Source organism: Vollenhovia emeryi, unplaced genomic scaffold (assembly GCF_000949405.1).
Source record: "Vollenhovia emeryi isolate VEMERY1.0 unplaced genomic scaffold, V.emery_V1.0 DF939123.1, whole genome shotgun sequence".
NCBI classification, from domain to species: domain Eukaryota; kingdom Metazoa; phylum Arthropoda; class Insecta; order Hymenoptera; family Formicidae; genus Vollenhovia; species Vollenhovia emeryi.
In genome coordinates, this window is record NW_011967243.1 from 1944562 (window position 1) to 1968883 (window position 24322).

Below are 24322 nucleotides of genomic sequence, written 5' to 3' on the forward strand. Positions count from 1 at the left end.
GGCGCGGAAGAATAATTTAAAACCTATAAAGAATACATACTCTCTTAAATGCAATGATTGTACTACACGCGAGGGGAGCAAGATTTCATAACGAGAACCATATATATTTTGTACTTTCCTTCCGTGTGTAATAGCATGGCTATATAGACGCTACGCTAATTTCATGTCGTGAACAGCTTGTTAACTTAAGAAAAACGAACGCTTTGTTAATAACAGACTTTATTAAATATAAGTTACAAAACAAAAATCAGAAGTGTGTAACCGAAGACACCGACTTTAAACGTTAAGCAGAAGTAACAATAAGCGTGTCTTTTTTCTTAACAACAATCCAACAACCAGAAAAACAGGGCGTACATTCCCATTTATCATTCTATTATAAATAACTTAAAAGCAGTTTAAATAACTTGGAAGCTGCTTCGAGCAGCTCGATTCTCCGCGTTGACCCCAAGTCGACAATGTCCCAGTGCATACGCGGGTGCCTGTAATCCTTTTTGCTTACGAGTAGGAAGCCAAAGGAAGGCAACCTTCACAGACGACATTATAATTCTTACGTTCGACTCGACCTTTGTACTCAAGCATATTAAGGAGACCTATGTTTGGACACTTAATTAAATACCATACATGTTACATCCGTCCTCGATGCGACGCTTCAGTTGTTCAAGTGTCGAATTAAAAATTAAGTATCGAATTGGAAATTTCTTTGTGAAACATATATCTAGATATTCTCCGAGTACTCGGTCCCTGTGTAAAAGATGGTCCACGCTGCGCGATCGTGAGGCGTTTAACTACCAAGGGGATGCGAATCCCCGACGGTGAGAGCGATCAGTTTGTCGAGGGCGATGCGTCTCTACCCCCTCGAAGCAGGCACGTCGAGGTCCGCCTGTCTGGACGACGGGCTCGGCTCCGCGGTCTCTTGCATCGTTCTGATCGGCATTCCCATGAACCTCGGCTGATTGGCGCCGTTCAATGTGCTGCGTCGCACCCTGGCGGTCATCTCCGGATTCGCCTTCACCTCGTTGTACTTGAAGAGGCCGTCGCCGGGCGCCGGCAGGCCGATCTTGGGCAGTTTGTACCACCATTGGTACGTGACGTACCACGTAACGACGGCGGCCACGCCGCCCAGGAACTTCTCGATCATGATGTGATAGTAGAGCATCGTCGACACCAGCATGATGTCCCACAGCAGCTGCTGCAACGTCATCGCCACGAAGAGGCCGCGTAGATACGGCGTGAGCGCCCGGTGCGCCTTCTTCAGGAACTCCAGGTCGCCGTCGGAGAGATTTCGCAACGGGCCGGTGCTGATCTCGGTCGGCACGGATCGCGTGTGCTCCTCCCGCATTACCAGGTCCTTGATGCCCTCCCACCCCACCAGGGAGGAGCCTTCCTCGGCGAGGATCAGGCTCGAGTAGATCAGGATGAATGTGTGCCCGGATATGTCGAGGCCGCTCCAGAACCTACCAGACTGCAGGCACTTGGCCTTGGACTGCATCAGGATGTCGCGGGTGCCCAGGCACCTGCCGTAGTTGGTCTCGATGTAGTTGAACAGCTTTGTCCAGACGAGCCAGGCGGCGGTGGCGAGCACGACGCGGGCCAGGTGCTTGAGCAGAAGCGGCCGGCGGCCACAGCCCAGCGTGTGCGCCGTGAGGACGACCCAGGGCACGAGGATGGACAGCAGCCAGCCCCAGCCCCACTTGACGAAGTACTGATTCAGGGCGTTGTCGGACCTGGAGAAGTAGGTGCGCGGCATCGCGACGAAGTCCGCGATCAGGGAGACGGTGAATATCGTGCCGCAGTAGATGGCCACCTTGAGCCGCGTGTCGAACAGCAGCGACTTCTTGCACACGTGGAGCAGCATGGTGACCAGGATGAGGCCGATCGAGCTCGGAGCCGCGGTCGGTCGGGTGCCGCCGCGGTCCTCCTGTTGCGCCCCGCTGGGCCGGAAGTTCATCCGGCTCGAGCGCGGCCCATTGCTCGGGTAGCCGGACGCGCCGGCGTTCCCGGACGACGTGTGGATGCTACGTCGCTTGCCCGTCGCCATCGTCGCGCCTCGCAGGTTCGCTTATCGACGCTCGACGTCACCTACAATCATCGCACTGGGCTAACCTCGCGAGTGAGAAACGCGCGCACCGTTGCGTACCACGGGGGTCTCCAGCTCGGGGCCGACTGCTCCAAGTGTCTCTGGTCCCCCGGCTACCACGACCTCCGGACAATCCGCTCCGTCATCCACTGGTTGACCCTCGCCCCACCTCGTTTCTCCGCGTTACTGTGCGTGCCATGGATGTCCTTTGCTCCCAGACCCAGATGCCTGCCGTAGCGTGGGATGTAGGTCTTTGCACCGATGCGATACTACCTGCACTCGAAGCGAGGCAGGTGTATACAATTAGGCTCGTTGCGGGGAAAGAGAGCAGGAAAGTGCACAAGTTTAACCGCAGAAACAAATCTCATGAGTCATGACGGTCATGACGTTCGCCCATGTGGCATGTGGCTACGGTGGGCAAACTGTAGACGTGGTGAACGTAGACCATCGCGACTTGCGTATTTCTGTTCGCCTAACGTGCTCCGATATTCACTGCCCGCGCTAAAAATCTACGATTCACGCGTCACGTGTATTATAGATTTTCAACGGCTCGATCGTGAATCGTTTTTTTCTCTAGCATGAACTCGTGAGGAAACACGCTTGAGAAAAAGATTCACGATTGAATCTCTGTACAGGCAGTGGACGTCGAGACGCAGTTTTAAATGACTGTTTTGAAATAGGTGAAGCCAAAGATAGGTAATTATTTTTTCTAAGGATCCAGTAAGGATCCAGTAGCCTTTAGTCTGTATAAATCATATAAAGCAAGTCTGTGTAGCAAATAAATCACTGTAGTTAAATGGGCAAAGTTTTCTTCCAGGGTGAAATAATTTGGGAAACTTACAAAAGTCCTTTGAACATTTCAATGTACAAGAATCGTGCGAAATATTTAAGGAACACGAATACAAAATTAAATAAACAGACATTCTTGTGTTTAAGATCGTCTCGAGCCGTATCCTAAATGATTCTACGCTCTATTAATCTGATGACTGTAATAACGTAAGTAACTGAACGATTTTAAATGAAATCGTTCTTTCACGCAAACGACTCTCATTGTGGACCCAGCATAAAGTCTCGTCTACGCAGCCAAGTGTGCATTAGTTCAGGAGTGCAGCAATAAAGAACAGACCCTAGGATTACAGCAATAAAGAACAGACCCCTTGACTACGACGTTGGTTAAGCCAACGGCACACGATACTATTTTTCCTACTGGATTCCTTACGAGAGCCAACCAGGATTCAGCTTTGAGTCACCTGATCGAAAACTCTGCGTCCTGATTGGCTCTCGTAAGCAATCCAGTAGGAAAAATAGTATCGTGTGCCGTTGGCTTTAGTCGTGTCAGCTGTTAACCTCGTTGTAGGTGATTTGTGTGCCAAAGAAAGAGGAGAAGTTGTAAAGTGCTGATATTTCAAACATTTACTCAAAATGTTAAACAACAAGAATTCAACGGATTTTAATTCTTTCAATACAAGGTCTTCCAAGGAACGTAAAAATTGTCTGAAGCGTGCCTTGCAGCAAACCCTTGTTTTACGTAAAAAAATTTTTATTAAGTTTTATCTTCTTGCCTTATATCTATACATACAACTAATTAGTGAATAATTTGCAGAGGAAGTGGTCAATAATTCCACGATAAATAAGCTAGATGAAGCCATAAACCAAGTCGACCGTGTTACTTATGAAACAAGCATACAAGAAAAAGGTATAGATATATTTTCTCAGATTCTCATCAGATTCGGTTGCAATCCTGCATGTTACTAGACCGGTTGGTGTATTGTTCAAAGTTTTGTATTATATATATATACAAATTCAACATATAATGTAAAACATTTATGCATTGAATGATACGCCAGAATAAATATTTTAATTAAAAACTAAAACTTTCTAAGAGTATATATATATATATATTATTTTATTTACTATATCAATATTTTTCTTACATTACTAATATTTTTTATGTTTGTAGTGTCTAATCAGCAGGAGGTGTTTATTGACTCACAAATGATGACGTCATCTTCCAAAGTGCTAAAAATGTGTACTGTTTCATTGGCTGAGAGAATGAGTGACTATGATTATGTCGACTTTTCACAAAAATTGGTAGATTTGCTGAAGATTATGTATCTATATTTGTCTATTGGTCAGAAATTTGAGATCATAATTAAAAATATTTATTAAATAGAATCAAATGTATACATTAGTTTGACAAATTTTTATTATTTTATTCGTTTTATGAAATAACAATTAAATATTTGAAGGTTCTATAATGCAAAATGAAAAATATTAGATACTTCTCATCCAAGTGGCTCTTGTATCTAATCAGCTTTTTTACTAATCTAGGTAATCTTGCTACAAGTTAATTTCTGTTTTTCTGATACAAGACTTTTCTGTCCATTTTCCAAGATAGTTCCACATCTCAGTTTGGAGAAAAAAGCTTTATAACTGTAGTCCATTTTCTTAAGATTAATATAAACTACAATTGTGTTTATTTACTTTCAAATTAAGAAAAAAATATTGAGTAAAGCAATTAAATTTGTATATAGTGTTTCACTGAAATATTTTTAATTTTATGTGTCTCAAATTTTTAGCCGGCGGTGTACATTATCTATATTAAAATTATTTCAAATATATTGTATTGCTGTTTCTAAGCATTTTTATTTATATTTTATATAATTATTTTTATCGAATTTATGTCTTAGGTAAAACATTTGCAAGGAACATCAGGAAAAGCACAATCTCCAAACTGGTCACTTTTAGAAAGACGAGTAACAAAACTGTTTAAAAAAATTGCTAATAGCAACACACTATTAGGTCTGTTTACAATTATTGACATTGAAAACAAAAGAATATGTATTTATTATATAAGTATTAATCTCGTGTGTATTTATTTATGTTTCTAGATATTTTTTATAGACAGCACTGTTAAATAATTTTAAACTTGTACCTATTCATGTCAAGAGGCTAAGTTTCTTGTAATTTTTATTTCAGGCACACTGGATCCTTTAGAGAAGAAGACAATAGTTAGGAAGAAACCTGAGCAGAGAGCATTGCAAGCTGCAATGACAGTACCTGAAAAAGTAGCAAATGCAAACGCAAAAGATGAAGATAGTGTGGAACGTACTGTGACAAAGATTAAAAAGTTAATTACATGTTACTGTAAGGAAACAGGAAAATCGCTTGATTTCTTTCAACTAATTCTGCATCCCCATGATTTTGGGAAGACTATCAGAAACATGTTATACATATCGTTCCTTGTAAAAGATGGAGTAATAAAATTGAAAAAAGGTATATTTTATTCTATTCAAACAAAAGTAGTTCTATAATTTTATTATCAAATTTCAATGATTATTTTTAGATCGTAGAAGTCTTGTTGTACAACCATCTAATCATCGCAAGGAAACGAACTCGCAAGAAAAACGATCTGGCAATAGAATAAATATTCAGAATGTCACAGCATTAAACATGAAACTATGGAGAGTAAGTTCAATTCCTTGAAAGAGCTATTGGATTTAAAATTCGATCAATTTCAACAAATAAAATTCTGTTACTTTTTTAAACTCATATATAAAAGCTATTTTATAAATATTTAGCTTAGTGTGCATTCTGTAACAAACTTATTAATTTGAGAACAAATTTATTAAGCATATTAAAATTGTAGAAAAAATATGCAAAATTAAAATTATTAAGTTAATCAAAATGTCTTTTTTCAGATATTAAAAAAGGCGTACCGATTGGAACAAGCAATGATTAATTTTGACGAAGGAAAATAATTATTAACGTTCTTTATCAATACAAAGAGTATATGATTTTGTTAAAATTTGTATTTGTGATGTTGCATAAGTTCAATTATATGTTGTATTAATTATTTTTCCACAATTTCCACTGAAAATTATTCAAATAAAGATATGTAATAAACATTTGTGTTTTTGTAAAACTTTTATTAATATCTAACATATACATCGTGATTTTGCAGTACATGTTATTTTGTAATAACTCAATCATATTAATTAGATCTGTAGAGATAGTCCAGAAGTAGTGTATGTTAATGTATGCAGAAAATTGAATAATGTTTCTAATTTCTTATGAGCCTTTGTAATAAAAAGTAAAACATAAAGCAACCCTTTAAATTTAATAATTACGGTAACAAATCTTGTATTACAATATATTGCGATAAAGATTTTATTAACATCTTTTTTATGTACTTTCGCTTATCTTTCATACTTTGTTACTTGAATACTTTTAATACTTGTTCTTTAAATCTTATAATGAAAATGATAAAATGCAAATTTCGTTAAAAGGTTGCTTTCATAAATAAAAGATGATTCAATATAGTATTTTAACGTTTTTACGATGACTGTAAGTTACTTTATTGTTTGGCTAATGATTCTGCTTTAGTTACTACTTCCTCAATTGGGCCGACCATGTAGAACGCTACTTCTGGCAAGTGATCCAATTCTCCGCCCAAAATCTTCTGGAATCCTTTGATGGTTTCTTGTAATGGTACTAGTTTACCAGCATGGCCAGTGAACACTTCAGCGACCTAGAATGATATGATCGAATCCTTATATGGTGCAATTAGTGTGAATAAAACAGTAACTTATTCAACAAAAAGTTAAACTTTGATTCTACCACGTCACATAATACAGGAAATTTTGTAGAGAGTGTTTTGTAGAAAAATGTTAAACAAAAGTCGTAAATTTGAATAGTAATAAGTGGATTTGACTATTATTATAAATAACAGAAACGCTTTATACGGTTAGACCCGATCTTTTAGTATTTAGTGATATTTTTTCGTTATACATCCTTTTTTTCAAGTAAAACTGTGCGCCGATAACTTTCCGTCTTGAAATACAGTTTGAGCTGATAATAAATTTAATAATGTATCGCGACTTTAACTCATTGTCAGACTTTTATTAAATTAAATTATAACACTGTATCTCTTGAAGAACATCAATTTAAATGAAAATAAAGAAAAACAATAAATGACAAAATAATTTATGAAAGTAAGCTGTGTTTTAGGAATTACAATTTCCAGAGAACGGATTGTATCAAATTTGTGCGCGCAAAACTTTCTCTTACCTGGAATGGCTGGGACAAGAATCTCTGTATTTTACGCGCGCGCGCAACCGTAAGCTTGTCTTCTTCTAACAATTCGTCCATACCCAAGATTGCAATGATATCCTGTAGTGATTTATAATCCTGGAGGATCTTTTGTACACCACGGGCGATATTATATGATCGTACGTTCGAATCCAGTGTGAATCCTGCATAAGGTAAACCAAGTTTCCAAGCTCATACCCATGTACGCGACATTGGTGCGTTCCGAAACTCATTTGCGCGAGTCCACCTTGATCTCCCGGGCTCTCCCGCCGTCGACGCGAGGCGTCTCGTCTCCGCGTACTCCAGGGTCGGCTATCCCGACAGGAACGATCGGTAGGAGGAAGAGGGGGAGAGGGAAACGCTGCGACACACGCCGGGACGCGGAGCGGAGATTCGAGCCAACGATTGTGGATCGGAGTTGTTTGCGGCTCGCCGTTGAGATTACAGCCCGTCGCCGAAAGACGAGAGGAAGGTGCAAGTGTAGCGTCGTCGCGACGACTCGCGGAACTCGACGTTCAGGCGGAGAAGAAGAAGGTGGAGAGAGAGAAGAGCCGGAGAGGAGCCAGTAACAGGTGGAAACAGGTAACAACAAAAGTTCGTCGCTCCGCGACGCGCGTTCGCGGCCGTCATCGTCGTCGTCGCCGCTCAATCGTGCGCGCGCGCGCGCGCGCGCGCCGGAATTGGGCCGCGCGAGTAGCGCGTACACGTTCCCGGTCCTCTCGGCCTCTCGCCGACGATCGCGCTCATCGTCGACGTGCTCGCTCGCGGGTCGACGCGCGGCGCAGCCAGTCGATAGCCGCCGCTAATTCGACGTGTGGACGGCCGCGCTCCGTCCTCCTCCTCCCCTCGCCCGAACGTGGGAGAGCGACGCGGGGCGTAGCTGACCCGCCGCGAGTGGCGATGAATGGCGCGATGAGTCCCGCGTTGACAGCTTTCCACGGTCGACTTGGACGACGAGGATTAACGGGAACGAGGACGACGCGGGTGCGCGACGCGGAAGGGACTCCTCCGCGGGCGGAGAGGCCGACGCGTTTGTTTACGTTGCAATTCGGCGTCGATCGAGCGCGATCAGGCAGGCATCGTCGAGCGATTAAGACGAGATACTCCTTGGGACAAGATTAGATTAATCCGTGATAATTGTTACCCACTGCGCCCTTTTCAAGGAAATAAAAAATATATATGTATATTAATTAGTCAAATTGTGATATTAAAAACGTTGGCATCAGTCTCTGGATATCGCACGGAGAAACTGTGTTAGAAGGCACGTCTATCCGATACAACGGCCACAGTAGGACTACACGATAAAGAATATGAAAATGTAAAACAAGATAAAATAGGATGTGATAAGATAAAGCAATGCCCACTGGACATCAGTAGGCATTGGTGTACATGATTTTGGTCAGCGGTTTACTCCGATGTAAATTAGCTTCAGTTTCGATTCGAATGATTTTTTTCTACTTCTTGGGGCTAGAAAGGATAAGAAGTAATAAGTCAAAATTATAGTCAATCTACAATGAAATGGACGCGGAGCGTCTGAAGCAGTCGATCGACGGTGTCGGGAAAATTCCGGCACGGCTACGCGAGCCGCGCCGTTGCGGAAGGGAGAGAGAGCCAGATCTTCGGAGATCGATCCCCGGCACCGGGGGGCGTCCGATATGGCGTCGCGTCCGTCGAACCCCATCGGCGTCGGTCGCGCCGTTAGATTCGCATCCCGCGTCTCGTCGCGGCAGCGACGTTCATTCTCCACCCACACGCGCGTCCTCGCGCCGATATCTCCCCGCGGCCGCGCGATAAGACGCGGGTTTTTCTTCGACGACTCCGATCCCGCGGTTCTCGCCTGGGGGCCGGACCGTGAATCTTTTCCTCCAGCGTGAATTCGTGAAAGGTGAAAAATTCCATTGACGAACAGTGAAATTCTTCAATGAAATCTTTCACTTTTGGAGGAAAAGATTCGCGATTGAGCCCCTGGGACTCCGAGGCTCCGGTTAACTCGAGGGATAAACCGCGGAGGACATTGTGGGATTTGCGGCATTACTGCACACTGAGAGACCCATTTTGTTGAATGAAACAAAATTCAGTCGACTCGACTGAATTTCTTGTTTGCAAACAATCAAAGATTCAATCAAATTATTTCGTTTTATTCGACAAAATGGGTCTCCTAGTGTGGGCATTTTTTGGACACTAGGCCTTGCTAGGGCATTGTTAAGATAAAATAAGGTAAAACAAGATGATAAGATAAAGTAATGTCCACTGGACATTGGTAGGCATTGGTGTACATGAGTTTGGTCAGCGGTTTACCCCTCGGGTGAACTTAATCTTCGAGTAACCACTTGGAAGTTATCGCTTATCTAATTGCGAGCTTTCTAAATCTTGGCGATTTAATCAATTGTCCATTTAATTTTTTTACTTTTACCTACTTGGATAAATTGCTTGCTTCACTCATTTACTTGGGCAGTTGTTGTTTTTTCTTTACAAGCGAAAGAAATCCGGTTATGGAGGATTAACTCGCAGGCACGACGATTTATACAGTTAGAAGTTATACGCCGCGAGCGATTCTGCCTGCTGAATCGGTCGCCATTTCCGCCACCGAGCTGGATTGCCCGGATAAATCGCACTGTAATTTTATCCCGAGGACGGCAAAAAAGAATTCGCGTTACGCATTGCACTCGTGACGCATGAATAACAGTGTAGCGGGATTATTCATCGATGAGATCAAGTATAGGATTCGCAATAATGTGGAATATGCGAATCAGCAATTCACTGCGAGGAATTTTAACACGCGAATTTCGAAAGATTTCATTTAACGTGCGTCGCGTTTCAGAGGACGGTGATAATTTAACTTCCCAGGGCCTCCGATACTCGATCGATTCTTTGCTTTGAAATCATTCTGTGCACGTATCGAGCTATTAAAACTTCTAACTTTTGTCTTTTTGTTACAACGGCATGACAATTACTGTAATATAATCCCTTATCATACAGTTAGGTACGGTAAGTCTCGGTGACTTCCTACGTACGCGCGAGAAAACGCGGTGTATCTGCCGAAATCATCGACACTTGCGTCTTTCCCAGCCGCGTCGTGGGAGGCTTTTAACGACCACGTGCGCGGCCGCACCTCGCGCTGCCGTGCCGCCGCGAACTGTCACCGTCTATTTCCAGTCGGGATGACCTCACGCGTTGCGAGATTAAGTAATTCCCGCGGCACGCGTCCCGAGTGACATAATAAACGAGACGCCGCCGGTCTCTAACCCGAGCCCCCAGAGCATCTTCGAGAGAGGTTCGCGCGATCTCTCGAGTGAGATAGGCACCGCTCCTTCTCCATTAGCTCGCAGCGGCGAGCCTTCGGTGAAGAACAGCGGAGGAAAGAGTGAAAAGGTCGGCCCCATTTTTTCCGTATACGATTTTGGTCACAAAGTGGATCACCAAACGAAAGGTCTCGTCAAGATGATCGCAGATATGTCCAGTCTCAGACCTATTTAAACATTGCAGAGATGTCGGGCTCCCAAAAATTCCGAGGACGTAAGCGATGAAGTTATCTGGACAGGCACCAACCATTTGTTTGGAATGGACTGGAATCTTTGGAGCCCGACATCTCCGACATATCTGCAATCAGCTTGACCGAGACCTTTCGTTTGGTACCTACTTTGTGACAAAACTCGAATGGAGAAAAAAAATGGAGTCATTTGCGTATGGACACGTGCTCTCACTCTTGTTATCTTTTTCTAATTCGTAATTTATTATTGTTAAGTTTCTTCTTGTTCGATACTGCTGTGTCACAGTCCTTTTAACACCGTTGTTACGGTCTCAAAGTCGAAGTGAGTTATTCAGTCCTCTTCATGTCTGGGACCATTTAGGGATCTACTGATATTAACGCATATAGAGGAATGATTCTGAAGTCACATGGTGCTCTGACCTCCTAAGTTAAACTCTATTCTAAACGAGTCTTACTGAGGAAGACCCGAAGGAGGGTCGAAACGTTTACATTAAAGACAAATTCTGTTTCTGCATTGTGAGAACCGAGTTCCGTTCATTCTGTGGCTCACATTGGCACTTCTCCTTTCTATATATTTTCTAATTCGTAAGACTAGAAAAAAGATACAAAGTTGAACCGGGATTAAACTGCGTTGGTAGAAATGGATATAAGGCAGACTTGAGCGTTTAGGGGCCAGTTTCACAAACATCGGTTAACTGTTAACTAGGGTTCAGTCGATACCCTATCTTTTTCCATTTTATTATTTACGAAGAGACAGAGAATCTCTTCGGTTAGCAGGTAACCGATGTTTGTGAAACTGGCCCGTACGGGGTCATTCTCCGTCATCAGTCTTCCTCTTCGAGGGTCGCGCTCCGCTGAAAAAAGAAAAATCCAAGGAAAGGAATCCTTCCCCGTCGTTTCACGGCGGATTTTCGGAAAATAATTTCGGCAACGCCGCGCCGATCATCCGTTATCGTCGACGCAGACGCGCGCGTTTACGCCTTTTACGCCTGCACGATAGCCGCCGTAATCGATCCGCCTTTTCATCTCCCCGTCCCATGACGTCGATCGCCGAGTGCCATATCTCCGGCGTCCCCCTTCCTCCCCCCTCCCCGCGCGCGAGATCTCACATAATAATTGAGCGTTAATTGCGGGAAGCGCGGAAGAGTCACGTGTTCAGGTGGAGCGTGCGTGTGTCCTTCGTGTATGTGCCGATCGATGCCCGAACGCGTTGCTAAAACTTTCAGACATTCCTGCGATTTATATATTACTTTATTGAACCATAGCGTTGTTTTCTACGCGAGCATTTCAAATGGTGATCCGACCGACGAAATTAGCTGCAGAGAAAATCGGTAAAGGGATAAACGAAGTGTGCTCCGGGATTATTGTTAAGAAAATTATGCATAAAAATTCTCTCTCCGTTCATTTAAAAATATTAATAAAAAATCGAAGAGTTTATGATGGTCGACCCGAGGGGTAAACCGCTGACCAAAATCATGTACAGTATTGAAAGACCCATTTTGTTGAATAAAACAAAATTTAGTTGACAAAATGGGTCTCTCGGTGTAGCAATGCCCAGTAATACCGCAAATCTGTACACCACGATGCCTTCAGCGGTTTATCCCATCGGGTCAACCAGGCTGGCTTCTAAGAGGTTTATTTAGTAAAATAATATTTGCGCAAGAACTTAATATTTCTTATAGAAGACACGCGCGACGCAAAAGATTTGTGAGGATGCTCACGACGAGGTGGCCGAGCGATCGTATCGGTTTGTCGCCATCGGAAGTAGGCTAGAAGAGAATAGCTTCCCAAGGAAGTCGTGATCAACCGGAGGCAGATGCACAAAGCCACGCGAGACGCGACTCGTGCGTTCAGTTATAAACAGGCGGCAAGTTGTTTGGGAGACAATCGATAGCGCGCTGGATGCGATAGTAAATATCAGAGCGTGTGCTATTTTCTCCGACATCCGCGCGAGAGCATCCCCGACGTACAAGTTGCATACGCACGTCCCTCGCATGTTGTTTTTCTCGCAGAAATAATTTTGCGTCTCAAGCGGCCGGTCTAGAAAGTACGTATGTCACTCGCTCTTTACGACGTTTAAATCGAGGATCGATTCCTTCACTGCACGTATCCAATTTCCCGAAATAAGCCCTTCGTGGGGAAAGCTAGAGACTCTCTCTTTCTCTCTCTCTCGAGACGTTCAAGACGCTCGGCGGAGGCCGCGAATCCGCCTCGCGGATCGAGCGCGCGGCGGATGACAAACGCCACCGCGTCGGCGGGTCTTTATTTTAAGGTCCACATTTTCCTCATCCCCCTCATTCTCGCGCCGCCCGGTCGATGCTCGGTCGACCGTTCCACTTGAGACGCGCCCCTGCGAGGAATCGCCGTCGTTGTGTCGAACGAGGTGGCGGCGATTCGCAAGAGCAAGGCGTGAATACAAGCACGTCGCGTACTACGTGTCCATTGTCGTTGCAGTTACAGTTCTAGAGTAACCGGAGAAGATGGATCAAGGTTTCCCGGGGCAGCACACCACCACGACCACCGTGACGACCTCGACGACGACGACTCAGCCCAACGTGCGGTTCGATCCGTCATATGCGAGGACATTGCCTGGCATGTTGAAGATCGTCCAAGTGGTGAGCGACGCGCGTTTATCCCTCGCTCGTGCGATCTTACAGCAATTTTGCCGAGCGATTCTCGCGAGAAATTATCGATTCGAGTTGCTCTGCAAGCTTGGTAAGCTTCGAGATCGTTAACGAGAGATCCCGAGTCATGAATTAAGCCAGCGGCACACGGCACTATTTTTCCTACTAGATTGCTTACGAGAACCAATCAGGATTGAGTCTTAAGGCCCAGTTTCACCAAACGTCGCTTAACTTTAATTGTTAGTTTAATTCACGTTTGTCTCTTTTTAAAGTAACGGTTGGAAAGAGATAAAGAACGAATTAAACTGAGCTTAAAGATAAGCGCCGTTGGTGAAACCAGGCCTTATTGGTTCTCGCAAGCAATCCAGTAGGAAAAATAGTACCGTGTGCCGTTGGCTTTAATCGTTAAAGTCCAGCGTGTTAAAGGCACGAAAGGTGCTAAATCGTGCGGTATAAAGCCCTCACAATCACATTCGAGCTTCCATTGAACCGCGTAAAGAAAAGGATTTCGCAGATAAAAATCTTAATCAGTTGGAAAATTGTCAAGAGCCAGAAGAGCTGTTGAGGCGGATCCACACTTGGCTCGTTAAAATATTGCGCACGAAACCGCGCGTGTCTGTCGTGAATTTTATTGTAGAATTACGGTGGCCGGTAACGAGGCAGCCAAGGTTGCGTTACGGGTAATGGATTCTCAAATCTCTCACGGCGGCTGCAGGAGCGGGGCGAAGCTTTGTATTTGTGCGCACAATGCTCGCTCAGCTGCTCGGCAGCGGGGAATTTTCATGAATGATAATCACGCCGGGGTCTTCTTTCAGGTACTAAACCTCTTGGGATTTATATGCATAACGGTGTCGACTCACAGCAGCCACAGCCGGGGAGGATGGTTCAATACCGTGGCCATGGGCGGCTTCTGGTTCACGGGGATCCTGCTCGTACTCTATCTGTTCCACATTGTGGAGAAGTTCGTCAGGATTCCGTGGCTTAAAATTGTAAGTCGCTCTCGCGGCGCGCGCCGTTAGTCGGCCGTTTCGCGAGATCCTTTATCTCGCCTGCGTAAAGGCGCGCTTAAAATAAACGCAAATGGGGAGCAAGTACAGTACGGAGAACAGGTTGTCGATGCGATAATACACTGGTATAATGCGAATAACAAGAGCAGGGAGTGAAAGCCCCGCTAGAAAGTTCCTGTGCGCGTAGGAATGTAAAAATCGACCCGCCGCGCGCGGACTTTTATACTCACGGGTGAACGATCGATCGCGAGCGTTCGTAACGAGGGCGGTCGCCGTCGATGCTGTGCCCAAGATCGCTCGTAATCAGGCTGACCTTTTAAGAATGCCGAGGTTACGTATGGCATTACGTAGGCGCGTCTCATTATGTCGCGTAACGTCTCGGCGGATTGTGCGTTTCACCAATTGCGTCCCCAGTTCTTGTTGCGTCGAAAACGTGACCCTGCATTATGCTGTAATTTGACACGCGTGTAATTTCAGGAATTCATATTCTGCACGATATGGACCGTCTTCTACCTGCTGGCCGCTTCCCTCGCAGCCGACTATGCACGTTACACGGAGGCTTTTGGTGTGGCCGCGGTAAGGATTCTTTTGTACAATACCGTGCATTATGAGAATTTCAAACTTTAAATTGAGAATCTAGAAAACTGGCAAAGTATCAGGAGAACATGATAGGCAAAGAGGTGGCACTATCTAAATTTTGAAGAATTATAATTCCCAGATTTTTAAAATTCAAATCACGGAAATTGAGACTCTCGGAAACTGACAAAGTATCAGGAGAACATGATCAGCAAAGAGGCATATCAAACTGTTTAAAGTTTCTTTGCTGTTTGGAGTATTTTCTTTTCATTAAAGTGATAGGCAAACAGATACAGCTCTCTGATGTTTAATACTGAGATCTGTCTGCAGTTCTTCGGGTTTTGCGCAATGGTGGTGTACGGCTACGATGCTTGGCTGAAGTTTAAAGCGGCGAAGAGCGGAGCGCTGGCGCAGGGCCAGCACACGCCGAAACAAGTGTCAGCCGTCACCAGCCCGGCGTATTAGGTATTCGGAAGCGGAAGAGGGCCCACGGCAGAATGGACCACACCGGTCGATCTCGACCGGACCGATCGATCGATCGGCAACATATCGTTACCTTTGTGCGGGGCCAGTCCTTTTTGTAATCCCGGCGCGTTTCTCTCGTACGTTCCTCTCACGTGGAAACGTCAACGCGGCACGCACGACGCGCGTTCGAGACGCGTGCTCGTGCGTGCATACGCTCGTTTGTCCACGCCCGCGCACGTACACTCGACTTTCCTTTCGTCTCTTTTTCTCTCTCTCTTTTGTACTCTGTAACATGGCAATAATCTACACCACGGCGTAGCGTTAACTTACATTCTAGTAAGAAGAGGACGACGCGGCTTCCGCGTACACGCGTCATCCGCCGAACAACGATTGTTAACATTTTGTAATAATGTTCGCCGCGTCTTTGCTTTCGATCGACTGTTATTTATGCGATCATGTATGTGTACATATATATATCTATACACACGTAACAAGTCTATAAACGTTGTTGAATCCGTATCTTAAATTATTGTTGGAAACCGAGGCAACGCTTAGGCATCGTGGTGGTGGTAAACGATGCTCGGGCGTATTTTAGCGCGATAGCTAGTGCCGTTGCAAGTGCTAGTTTCTATTTTCATCCTCTGGCTTTCTTATTCGCAACTGGACCGGTCAATTTTATCTTCAGCGATTGTTTGCGCTTTTCCGCTAACGAGACATTTCTGCTTTCGTCGATCTTTATTCACGACTTGAAGATTTTTTGATTTAAGAGAAACAATTGAGTATACGTCATGTGAATGAATTTAATGAAGAGCGATATTTCTGTATAAAATGACCATGCAGTGTGTTCGGCCATTTGCAAGCAAGAACGAAGTGTGTAGAAATTAAGGAAGAGTTTTTCCTCGTTATCGTTGTGCGCGTAGCCTTCGTAGACCGTCATATAGATTTCTTAGATCGTTCGATATTGCTCTTTGTAAGCCCCTAACACAGCGGAAGGGATTAAGAGTGCAGCTGCGACTGCGCCAATTGTACAGGGGAGCGCAAGAAAATAATGTAGCGTGATCACATATGCATATATATATATATATATATATATACACAAATAATAGACGCGTTACTTGGCTCGCGACGAACATATTTGCCGCGTTCGTCATCATATCGGATCATCATATCGCGTTACGCGGTACGCGTAATCTCGCGGAATGACGCCCACGAGATTTTCTCTATGTCACAAACGAGAATAATTTGTTACGATGTACTCGAAGCGTAGTGGACACTCTGTTGCGACTCGCGTAAACTGTACATATTTATTAGTTTTGTTACCTTTATTCAGGCTGGAATCTCTACAGGTATACAATCGATATGTACACAACACGGTATACACTTGTATCAATGTCTAGTTAAAAATGATCTGACGGGAGATCTGACGAGGATATTAGTATGCATAATGATGATCGGCGGAATAAAAGTCTCAACGTCGGTAAATGTATTCAACGAAATAAATAATTGATTGTTGTTTCCTGGACGTGGAATTCGATTCGCTGACGATCCCTTTTTAATGTGGGACGGATGGATCTTGTCAACATATCCGTGAAATATTCCGGACATCTTTACAATCACGAGTTATCTTTATAAACGAATTTCCGATAAGGATAGGGTACCGTTACATCACGCGAAAGTTTTCAGTTGCTTCACTTATGTAATCTTATCTATTTCTATCATGTTGACGAATATTGTACGACGACTATTGAGTAAGTATTTAGATTAAGCGAGTGCTTTTTATAACATAGCGAACTATATTATGGAGAATTGCCTCGAGCTCAATGTGCTTTTGGAGATACGATCACGTTAAGCTGATATTAATATCTTGATTTATTATTTTATTTATTAAGCCTAATTTTTACACTAAATAATCTTATATAGAATTACGTATTATCTTATTTATATCGCTAACCTTTCGATATCTTAACTTATTTATTTAATTATAGTTTAGTTTAACAAACGTATGATTTTACGTAACGAGTTAGAATTAGGCATTAAACGCGACAAGGGCGATGGCGAATGTACAAAGTGCGATTCTCGAATACCCTTAATTTCTGTATTGGAACTGGGGCCGGCGCGCCTGCTTCTTGCCCATCGACGAGAGATCTATGGTCTTCCCGTCCGGCAGCACCAGCTTGTTCTCTTGGTAATCCACGAAGCCTTCTTCCTCCTCCTCTCGCTGCTGCTCGTCACACCTGATCCCGGTCTCGTACGTGTATTCGCGTCGGATACCATCCGGATCGATGTACCCGTATTTACCGCTCGTTATGCAATCCACGCCAATCGTCTCCTCCTTGTACGATCCGTCGTCGTTTTCGAAGCCCCACGTGATAGAACCGTCGGCATTGTCCTGCCGATATCGTCTGATGATCTTCAAAATATTGTTCGTTATTGGACATTGAAGGATTTTTCCTAAGAGAAAATTGTCTGCCGTAGATCATGTACCGACGTATTACGAACTCGGCGTGTTAGAGACTATTTTAGAAGGATCTGTGTAATTCATGTACAAGGTAGAATTCGGAACTCCGATCGTCCGAGGTGGTTTCGAGACTCGTTTATAACGCGTGAAAAGACACCGGGCGTGTCATTTCGCAAATTCGACCGGGGACCGTTGCGTAACGGGCGCGAACAGGTTTCCTGTGACCGCGTTTATGAGTTATGCGACGTTATCTCGGGACAAAAAGGAGCACGACGGCCAGATGATTCCGGCTTTCACCTTTCGATTTCAAAACTCTATCGATCTTTTCGTACTCTCGAAATTGTACCGGCCCCGACCGCGTAACTTGCGATTCGTATTACATATTGCTATCGAATTACATAAAATTACTTAATTACATGATATAAGAGCTTACCCTGGTCGACGCTGAAACAATAAAGTAGAAATTGTATTCGCGCTCTCGGAGGATGTGACGGACCTACCTGCGCTACCGGCTTCTTGCCGCGGATTTCGTAAGCCTGGGACGGTTTCACCGGCTTGGGTGGCGGCTTGATGGGCTGCTGGAACGTGATGTCGTCGAGGATCTGCTTCCTCGGGGCCTTCGTGGGCTTCGGCGTCGGCCGGTACTGGATAGGCGGCGGCGGCGGCGGGGGTGTCGGGCGGTACTGAACGGGCGGCGGCAGTGGCGGCGGGGGCGTCGCGGGGTTCAACCTGACGCTCGTCGGCGTCACCGTCTGGGGTGAACGGTACGCGAGCGGTCCCGGAGCCGGTGGCGGTGGCCGCGGTGGACTCGCCGCCGCGCGCGGCACCTCCTCGCTCAGATCCTCCTCGCTGTCCTGGCTCCTGACCTCCTGGCTCTGGTCGCGCGAGTCCTCGTCCTCGCGGGTGATGTCGCGCGACAGGTTGTCGTCCTCCTCGGGCTCCTCGTTCACCGGCTTCACGTGATGCGCGAACGAAGGCGCGGTTACCGGCAAGTTCGGCCGCACGGGGCGGAACGGGGCACCGGGCGCCTCGTCGCCTGGGCCTCCACGGGGCCTGCAATTTTAACGGTCATTAGCGGTTTCTGCAATTGGCGATTGGTATAGGTGTCTGTGCGTCACGCGGGGACGTTTACGCGTAGTTCTCGGAAGTTCTTGAGCATTTTCAGGTCGCTGCTAGATCGTATCAGATACCTTTTTAAATGACGCGGTAGTTTACTTTTCAGGTGAAAAACGCAGGGGGCGGAACACCAGGGAAATGCCAGGACTATCTTACTCCCTACCGGTTGCAACGTTAGACCATGCATTTACATATTTGCGGAGCCGCTCGCGTGGAACGGTATTCGGACTTTCTTGTCTCGATTTGCAAGCCTGCCCAGTAGTGATAGATTCGCACGCCGGTATTGCGTAATCCGGCTATTCTCAAATGCACGTCGGTAATTCTGCCACTTCCTGCTTGGTGCAACGTTCGCGGACGTTGCACGAAACTCGGGGGGGCCCGTTAGACTAATTAACAACGGTGCGTACGTAGGTTCATTCTGTATCCCCTCGGACAGATATGCGCTTCGCCCAAACTGGTTTCCCTGCCTTTCCAATAGCTCGAATAGTTCGCTCGCGGATTACGCGAACATTGTTAGTACGCGATTTATTTATATTCACCGTGGCTAAATGCTCCAACAAGGTCGTAGCGTCGTAAACAGGCACAAAAATCGTCAGACATTTCATATTGAAGTATACCCGAAAATGTCTTCCTTTATCTAATCGACTATCTCGCATTCGGATTAAGTGTATGATTAATGATCAAGTTATATTATCCGGAGATCGGTCGACTTATATCTCACGTGTATCGACGAGTCGTTTAAGAGGAGATGAACGCAAGAAAGGAATCTTGTCAAAATTAATTCATTAAGGCAAGCCTCAAGCATCGACTATTAAATGCTCCCGAGCTCTGCGCGTAATTAATCATCGCCGTATGATCGACGATCGGTGTCTCACTTGAAGGAGATCGGTCGGCGAAATCGTTGATTCGGAAACGCCGGTCCGGTGCCGCCTGGTCGAGAGGGTGGTAATCTCTGATAGCGAGTCGCTCGTATCGGGACCGGTGCCCCCCTCGGTCCGTCCTGGTTCTGCGCCGTGCAGAGCGCGGCGACGCACGCCAAGAACTGCAACACAAGGATTCCTTAAATTGTACGATTTGTGGAGAAATTCGGTTTCCTTCTTGTAACTTTCTACGACAGGATCAACCGAGGCGAAACGGATCACAGAATTGAGACTACATTTGTTACATTCCGATCGAAACTTATTATTCTGGCGCGCGAGTTCTCCGCCGCTCCTAAGGCAAGAGTCAGTGCGTGCACATTGTCTACAGTGTAGCGTAGGTATTGAACTGAAAGTGACTCGATTCGCCTCGGTCTATCCTATCTTCGATTTTGCTTTTCGGGCCACAAAGCCCGAGTTACTTCATCAACTATATGAAATACTTGGACCCGATTTCACCAAACGTCGCTTAACTTTAATCTTGGTTTAATTCGCGTTCGTCTCTTTCTACAGTGACAGTTGGAGAGAAACAAAGAGCGAATGAAGCTAAGCTTAAAGTTAAGCAACGTCGGTGAAACCGAGCCTTAATTAGGTTTAATTAGGTTTCCGGGGATCGGAAAAAATTCCGCTGGTCTTCGGTTTAATCGAACGTACACCGCTGTTCCCCGAGAATCGACGTGATACTCGCGGAAAAAGGAGCTTTACGACGCAATGCTACGTCGCGCGTTAACGTCTTGCGTTCCCGTATCGGAGCTCTCGTGATTTTCTCGGAGGAAACGCGATAATGAACTACTATTTACCGCGCTCTTCAAATCGCATACCAATCATCCGCGATTCGTGTCTCGTGATTTCACCGAGGCAAAATAACGAAGCGTATTAGCTACCGATAGCGGTCGTTAAATCTCTTTCCGAGTTTTCACCGATAATTCCGTCGGGGATCCGAGCACGAGCGTTTCAGCGCGGCCGCCACGCTAATAATTATCATTATTGAGATTAAAAAAAAAACAGAAGAAAGGCTCCGCGCGATATCGCGATACTGGAATCAATGAACGGCAACGGGCGCGTGTAACGCGTTACGCCAAGCACGTTCCAGATCGCGCGGCATTATTCCGGTTTGCGCTCCCCGCGTTACGGGCAGCCCCGGTGCCGGTCGTGTACGCAAAATCGGCCTCGTCTCGCGCTCGGGAGAAAAGAGAAAGTGATTCGGTTCGCGGCCGTAAGTCGCGGGGTGCCGCGCGCGTTGCGCGCGCGCGCAGGCATCGCGCGCAAGTAACGCGCGTAACCGTTTAATCGGCATGACATTTAAGCACGACGACCGCCGTCAACCGGCTCGCCGAGTTGACAACAAGTGCGAAAAGTTAGACGGAGGGTTACGCGCGCTGCGTTGAAAAGTAGAAACGCGCGGGTGGAAATTTAAGTAACTGCCCGCCGGCTGTTTCACTCTCGTCATTATTCTCGGCGCGGAATCGAATTAATTCCACTTTGTTGGCGCGCGTGAGGCGAAGGAAGAAACGATTAAATAATAATTTTCATTTTTTCCCCCCGTTGCAACATGATGTAACCGGATAGGTGAAATTGATTTTTTTTTATCTGAAAACACCTCGCGTACTACAGTTTCTCGTATAGACACACGTCCGCGATGTGCTCCAGTTTCGTTTTATTATTAGTCAAAATTGTTTACAGTCCATTGTACGCTAATTAGAAATCTGGTAGGTCCAACCAGTCGTCTGTTAGAAAATGGACGAATCAGATTTCCTCTGGGATTCACTGGATGTGCAGCGAAGTCTGTCAAGCTTTTGGTTTGAAATATCGAACCCTATTGGGACAACTAGATAGGACTCTGATATGAGACAGTAGGTTCTCAACGTCCAAATTTAATGACAAATCTTTTTTCACAACGATCTAACAATCACTTTTCCACTAAACAAACTTCACTCCAGGGGCAAAAGAATTCATGGTGGAATCAACAGATGACGTCTAATAATTTAGCAGACACCCCGCTGTCTCATATTAGGAGCCTGTCCCATAATAGGGGACTTTCCTCTACATGTCTTGCTGATACAATTAAAGTCGATACAATTAAAGAATTGAAGATAGAATCTCACTTATAAATGTCCAAAAAATCTCTCCGTGTTATACGGTATTATAAATAAAATGTTGGCCTGAATTTTGATACAGGTCGTTTAAAGCCAGCTTTGTTACGGGGCCCACAAACCGAATTACATCGCGAGCCCGAGTTATCGTTAACGTTAGTCCAATCGGCAATCCGTGGAAACGAATGACCGTGCCGTAACGACCAGAAACGGTGCATTAAGCAGATTTTAACGACTTCGCGTGGTGCGACCACGTTGGAATGCACGGACGGCGAGGTGCGAGAGGCGAGGGCCGAGTCGAGTCGGCGAATTCGTTTCTTACGTCGCGCCGGTTCCGAGTCGGGGCACGCGCGCGCCGACTCGTTTATGCGGAATACGACGAGATAATCTGTCCGCGACTTTCCTCGCCGGGCGCTTTCACTCGCGCGCTCGCCGAAGTCGATTTTCGGCCTTCGCAATGTCGAACTCGCCTCCCGCTTCTCGCGTGAGACGAAGGGGCTGAATCATGAGAGAATATTTCTCGCGTACGTGCGAGAAAGGGGTGCGTTCCGCGGGGCAACTCGAGCTGGGAACACACCAAGAAATTCGCGGTAAGACCTGCTATATCCCCTAATAGTTTTTTTTTAAGGAATGCTCAGTAAATGCATGTGTCTATTTATCTGTTTCTCTCTGAATTTCTCCCTCCCGTTTAAAGAAATGGCAGGTTAGAGAACGTAGCAATTCATCAGTGGCAAAAGCGAACATTCTGCGTAAATCGAGTTGCAACAGTTGGAACAGTCCTCTCTCTCTCCCCCCGTCAACTATTTCGCTTAAAAGGTGCACGTGAATTATCAGTTCGAGCTCTCTGCGTACTTGACATACTCGTGGCGCCGGTATTTAAATATCCGTCGCACAGCCTGGCACCACTCGCGCCGCTGAAATCTCGCCGTGCCACTTGAGGGTTAAAAGATGAAAGTGATGAAAACAGGTGGGGTCCGCGCGCGGTGCGACGGTGTACGCCCGAAAAGAGACGCGGAGAGAAATGTGCGCCGCGACAAAAAAGGATTCATCTCTTGAAGGCGCGAACAACTTGTCGTTCGCATTGTTTTATATAATATCGCATCCGAAGATCAAACTGAACGTTACGTAATTTATTTCGTGTCGTGGCTCGAAAGGGAGAGTCAACAGATGTTAATTATAACGCGTTTGTAATAAAATGCCATGTTACGTAATCGAGATATTCGATAGATGCGTTATGTAAGATTTGACTGCGTAGAGTAATATAATATCGCTAGCAATATAAATAAATGTGCGACTATGTGTTTGGAGATGTGCAATTAGCCACATGCCTTTAAAGACATTTAAGCGTAATAATAATAGAGGAAAGTCCTCAATTATGAGAGAGGATTCTAACTAGGTGTTCAACGTCCGAATTCAATCGCAAATCTGTTTCTCGCAACGATTACACGAGCTAACAATCAATTTTCCACTAAACAGCTTTCACTCCAAGGGCAAGAAATTATTCATGGTGGAGCCAACAGATGCGCCTATTAATTTAGCAGAAATTCCGCTATCTCATAATAGAGGACGTTCCTCTATATATGTTAGAAATTACAAAGAATATTCTAAGAAAAAGAATATACAGCTTTTGCAAACAATGTAAACAATATCTAATTAGGACGAATAAGAACTGAGACGCGAATTTATCTTGTGAATGAACTGATCGACGCATTAAAAAATTCGTCGATTCACCCGCAACCCATGAATATTATCAATTGAATTCTTCGATTAAACTAAAAGTATACAGTAAATCTTTCACGAGTACATCCCCACGTTTTATTCTAGGGAAAGATTAGAAGGCTAATTTCACGTGAGAAGTACAGCGTCGGAGAAAAAAGGGATGCGAGAGTAAGAACAGAGAGATCCGAGAAGAGAGACGCAGATTTCGCGAGGCCAATTCAAGCTCGTGGAACAGACCCCTTCGATCTAAACCCCCTGCGACGTCTACGATGGGACCTTTAAGATCGTAAGATTTAAGAAAACGACCAATCGCAGTTGATCGTCCTCCTCGATAGGTCACTTTCTCAAATCTCACGTCTTAAAAATCCCCATAGGCTAATCTTCGCGGGGTGGCAGGCGGCAATCGGGACAAGGGGACGCGGTTGGAGAACACACTTGGACGCCTCGCGCTGGGTACTCACGATCACCGCGACGCGCATGGCCGGGGTCCTGTCGTTGTCCCTCGCTGTCGCAACGGTGGGCACGCTGGGTGTGGTGCCGTGGCGCGTTTGTGCCTCACACTACCGCGAACGACTCCCCGTCTCCGCGTTCTTATACTTATATCCCCGTTTAAATTCCTATGGCACGGCCAGCGGGCAGCACGCAGGCCAACTTTCCATCCGAGCCCGTCCAGGAATTGTGTTCCGCGC

General features: G+C 45.5%; 4 protein-coding genes and 1 pseudogene across 4 annotated transcripts; 2 read left to right on the forward strand and 3 right to left on the reverse strand.

Moving 5' to 3' along the window:
• Nucleotides 1–202: 202 nt before the first annotated feature.
• LOC105569659 (FIT family protein CG10671) lies at nucleotides 203–2213 on the reverse strand. Its single transcript, XM_012026296.1, has 2 exons — nucleotides 2138–2213; nucleotides 203–2098 (listed from the first exon to the last, which is right to left on the reverse strand). The coding sequence occupies exon 2, from the start codon at nucleotides 2036–2038 to the stop codon at nucleotides 848–850; it is 1191 nt and encodes a 396-aa protein (XP_011881686.1). The 5' UTR covers nucleotides 2039–2098; nucleotides 2138–2213; the 3' UTR covers nucleotides 203–847.
• A 1183-nt stretch (nucleotides 2214–3396) lies between these two features.
• LOC105569661 (non-structural maintenance of chromosomes element 4 homolog A-like) lies at nucleotides 3397–5983 on the forward strand. The gene is made up of 7 exons (XM_012026299.1): nucleotides 3397–3605; nucleotides 3681–3773; nucleotides 4038–4168; nucleotides 4768–4879; nucleotides 5057–5353; nucleotides 5424–5545; nucleotides 5779–5983. The coding sequence occupies exons 1-7, from the start codon at nucleotides 3500–3502 to the stop codon at nucleotides 5836–5838; spliced, it is 921 nt and encodes a 306-aa protein (XP_011881689.1). The 5' UTR covers nucleotides 3397–3499; the 3' UTR covers nucleotides 5839–5983.
• A 433-nt stretch (nucleotides 5984–6416) lies between these two features.
• Nucleotides 6417–7396, reverse strand: LOC105569662 (ATP synthase subunit beta, mitochondrial-like). Its single transcript, XM_012026300.1, has 3 exons — nucleotides 7367–7396; nucleotides 7148–7249; nucleotides 6417–6608 (listed from the first exon to the last, which is right to left on the reverse strand). Exons 1-3 carry the CDS (start codon nucleotides 7379–7381, stop codon nucleotides 6435–6437), a joined length of 291 nt encoding a protein of 96 aa, XP_011881690.1. The 5' UTR covers nucleotides 7382–7396; the 3' UTR covers nucleotides 6417–6434.
• Nucleotides 7397–7505: 109 nt separating this feature from the next.
• Nucleotides 7506–16852, forward strand: LOC105569663 (CKLF-like MARVEL transmembrane domain-containing protein 4). Its single transcript, XM_012026301.1, has 5 exons — nucleotides 7506–7750; nucleotides 13113–13273; nucleotides 14098–14271; nucleotides 14767–14865; nucleotides 15196–16852. The coding sequence occupies exons 2-5, from the start codon at nucleotides 13139–13141 to the stop codon at nucleotides 15328–15330; spliced, it is 543 nt and encodes a 180-aa protein (XP_011881691.1). The 5' UTR covers nucleotides 7506–7750; nucleotides 13113–13138; the 3' UTR covers nucleotides 15331–16852.
• A 329-nt stretch (nucleotides 16853–17181) lies between these two features.
• Nucleotides 17182–24306, reverse strand: LOC105569793 (annotated as a pseudogene).
• Nucleotides 24307–24322: the final 16 nt, after the last annotated feature.

Excerpts from the sequence above, each read along its gene's own strand:
- LOC105569659 (XM_012026296.1), bottom strand. The coding sequence starts at position 2,038 with ATGGCGACGGGCAAGCGACGTAGCATCCACACGTCGTCCGGGAACGCC.
- LOC105569661 (XM_012026299.1), top strand. The coding sequence starts at position 3,500 with ATGTTAAACAACAAGAATTCAACGGATTTTAATTCTTTCAATACAAGG. Across the intron at positions 4,169-4,767 it reads TCGACTTTTCACAAAAATTG|GTAAAACATTTGCAAGGAAC; the intron begins GTAGATTTGCTG and ends TTTATGTCTTAG. Across the intron at positions 5,546-5,778 it reads TAAACATGAAACTATGGAGA|ATATTAAAAAAGGCGTACCG; the intron begins GTAAGTTCAATT and ends GTCTTTTTTCAG.
- LOC105569662 (XM_012026300.1), bottom strand. Across the intron at positions 6,609-7,147 it reads TCTTGTCCCAGCCATTCCAG|GTCGCTGAAGTGTTCACTGG; the intron begins GTAAGAGAAAGT and ends ATATCATTCTAG.
- LOC105569663 (XM_012026301.1), top strand. The coding sequence starts at position 13,139 with ATGGATCAAGGTTTCCCGGGGCAGCACACCACCACGACCACCGTGACG. Across the intron at positions 13,274-14,097 it reads TGTTGAAGATCGTCCAAGTG|GTACTAAACCTCTTGGGATT; the intron begins GTGAGCGACGCG and ends GTCTTCTTTCAG. Across the intron at positions 14,272-14,766 it reads GGATTCCGTGGCTTAAAATT|GAATTCATATTCTGCACGAT; the intron begins GTAAGTCGCTCT and ends GTGTAATTTCAG.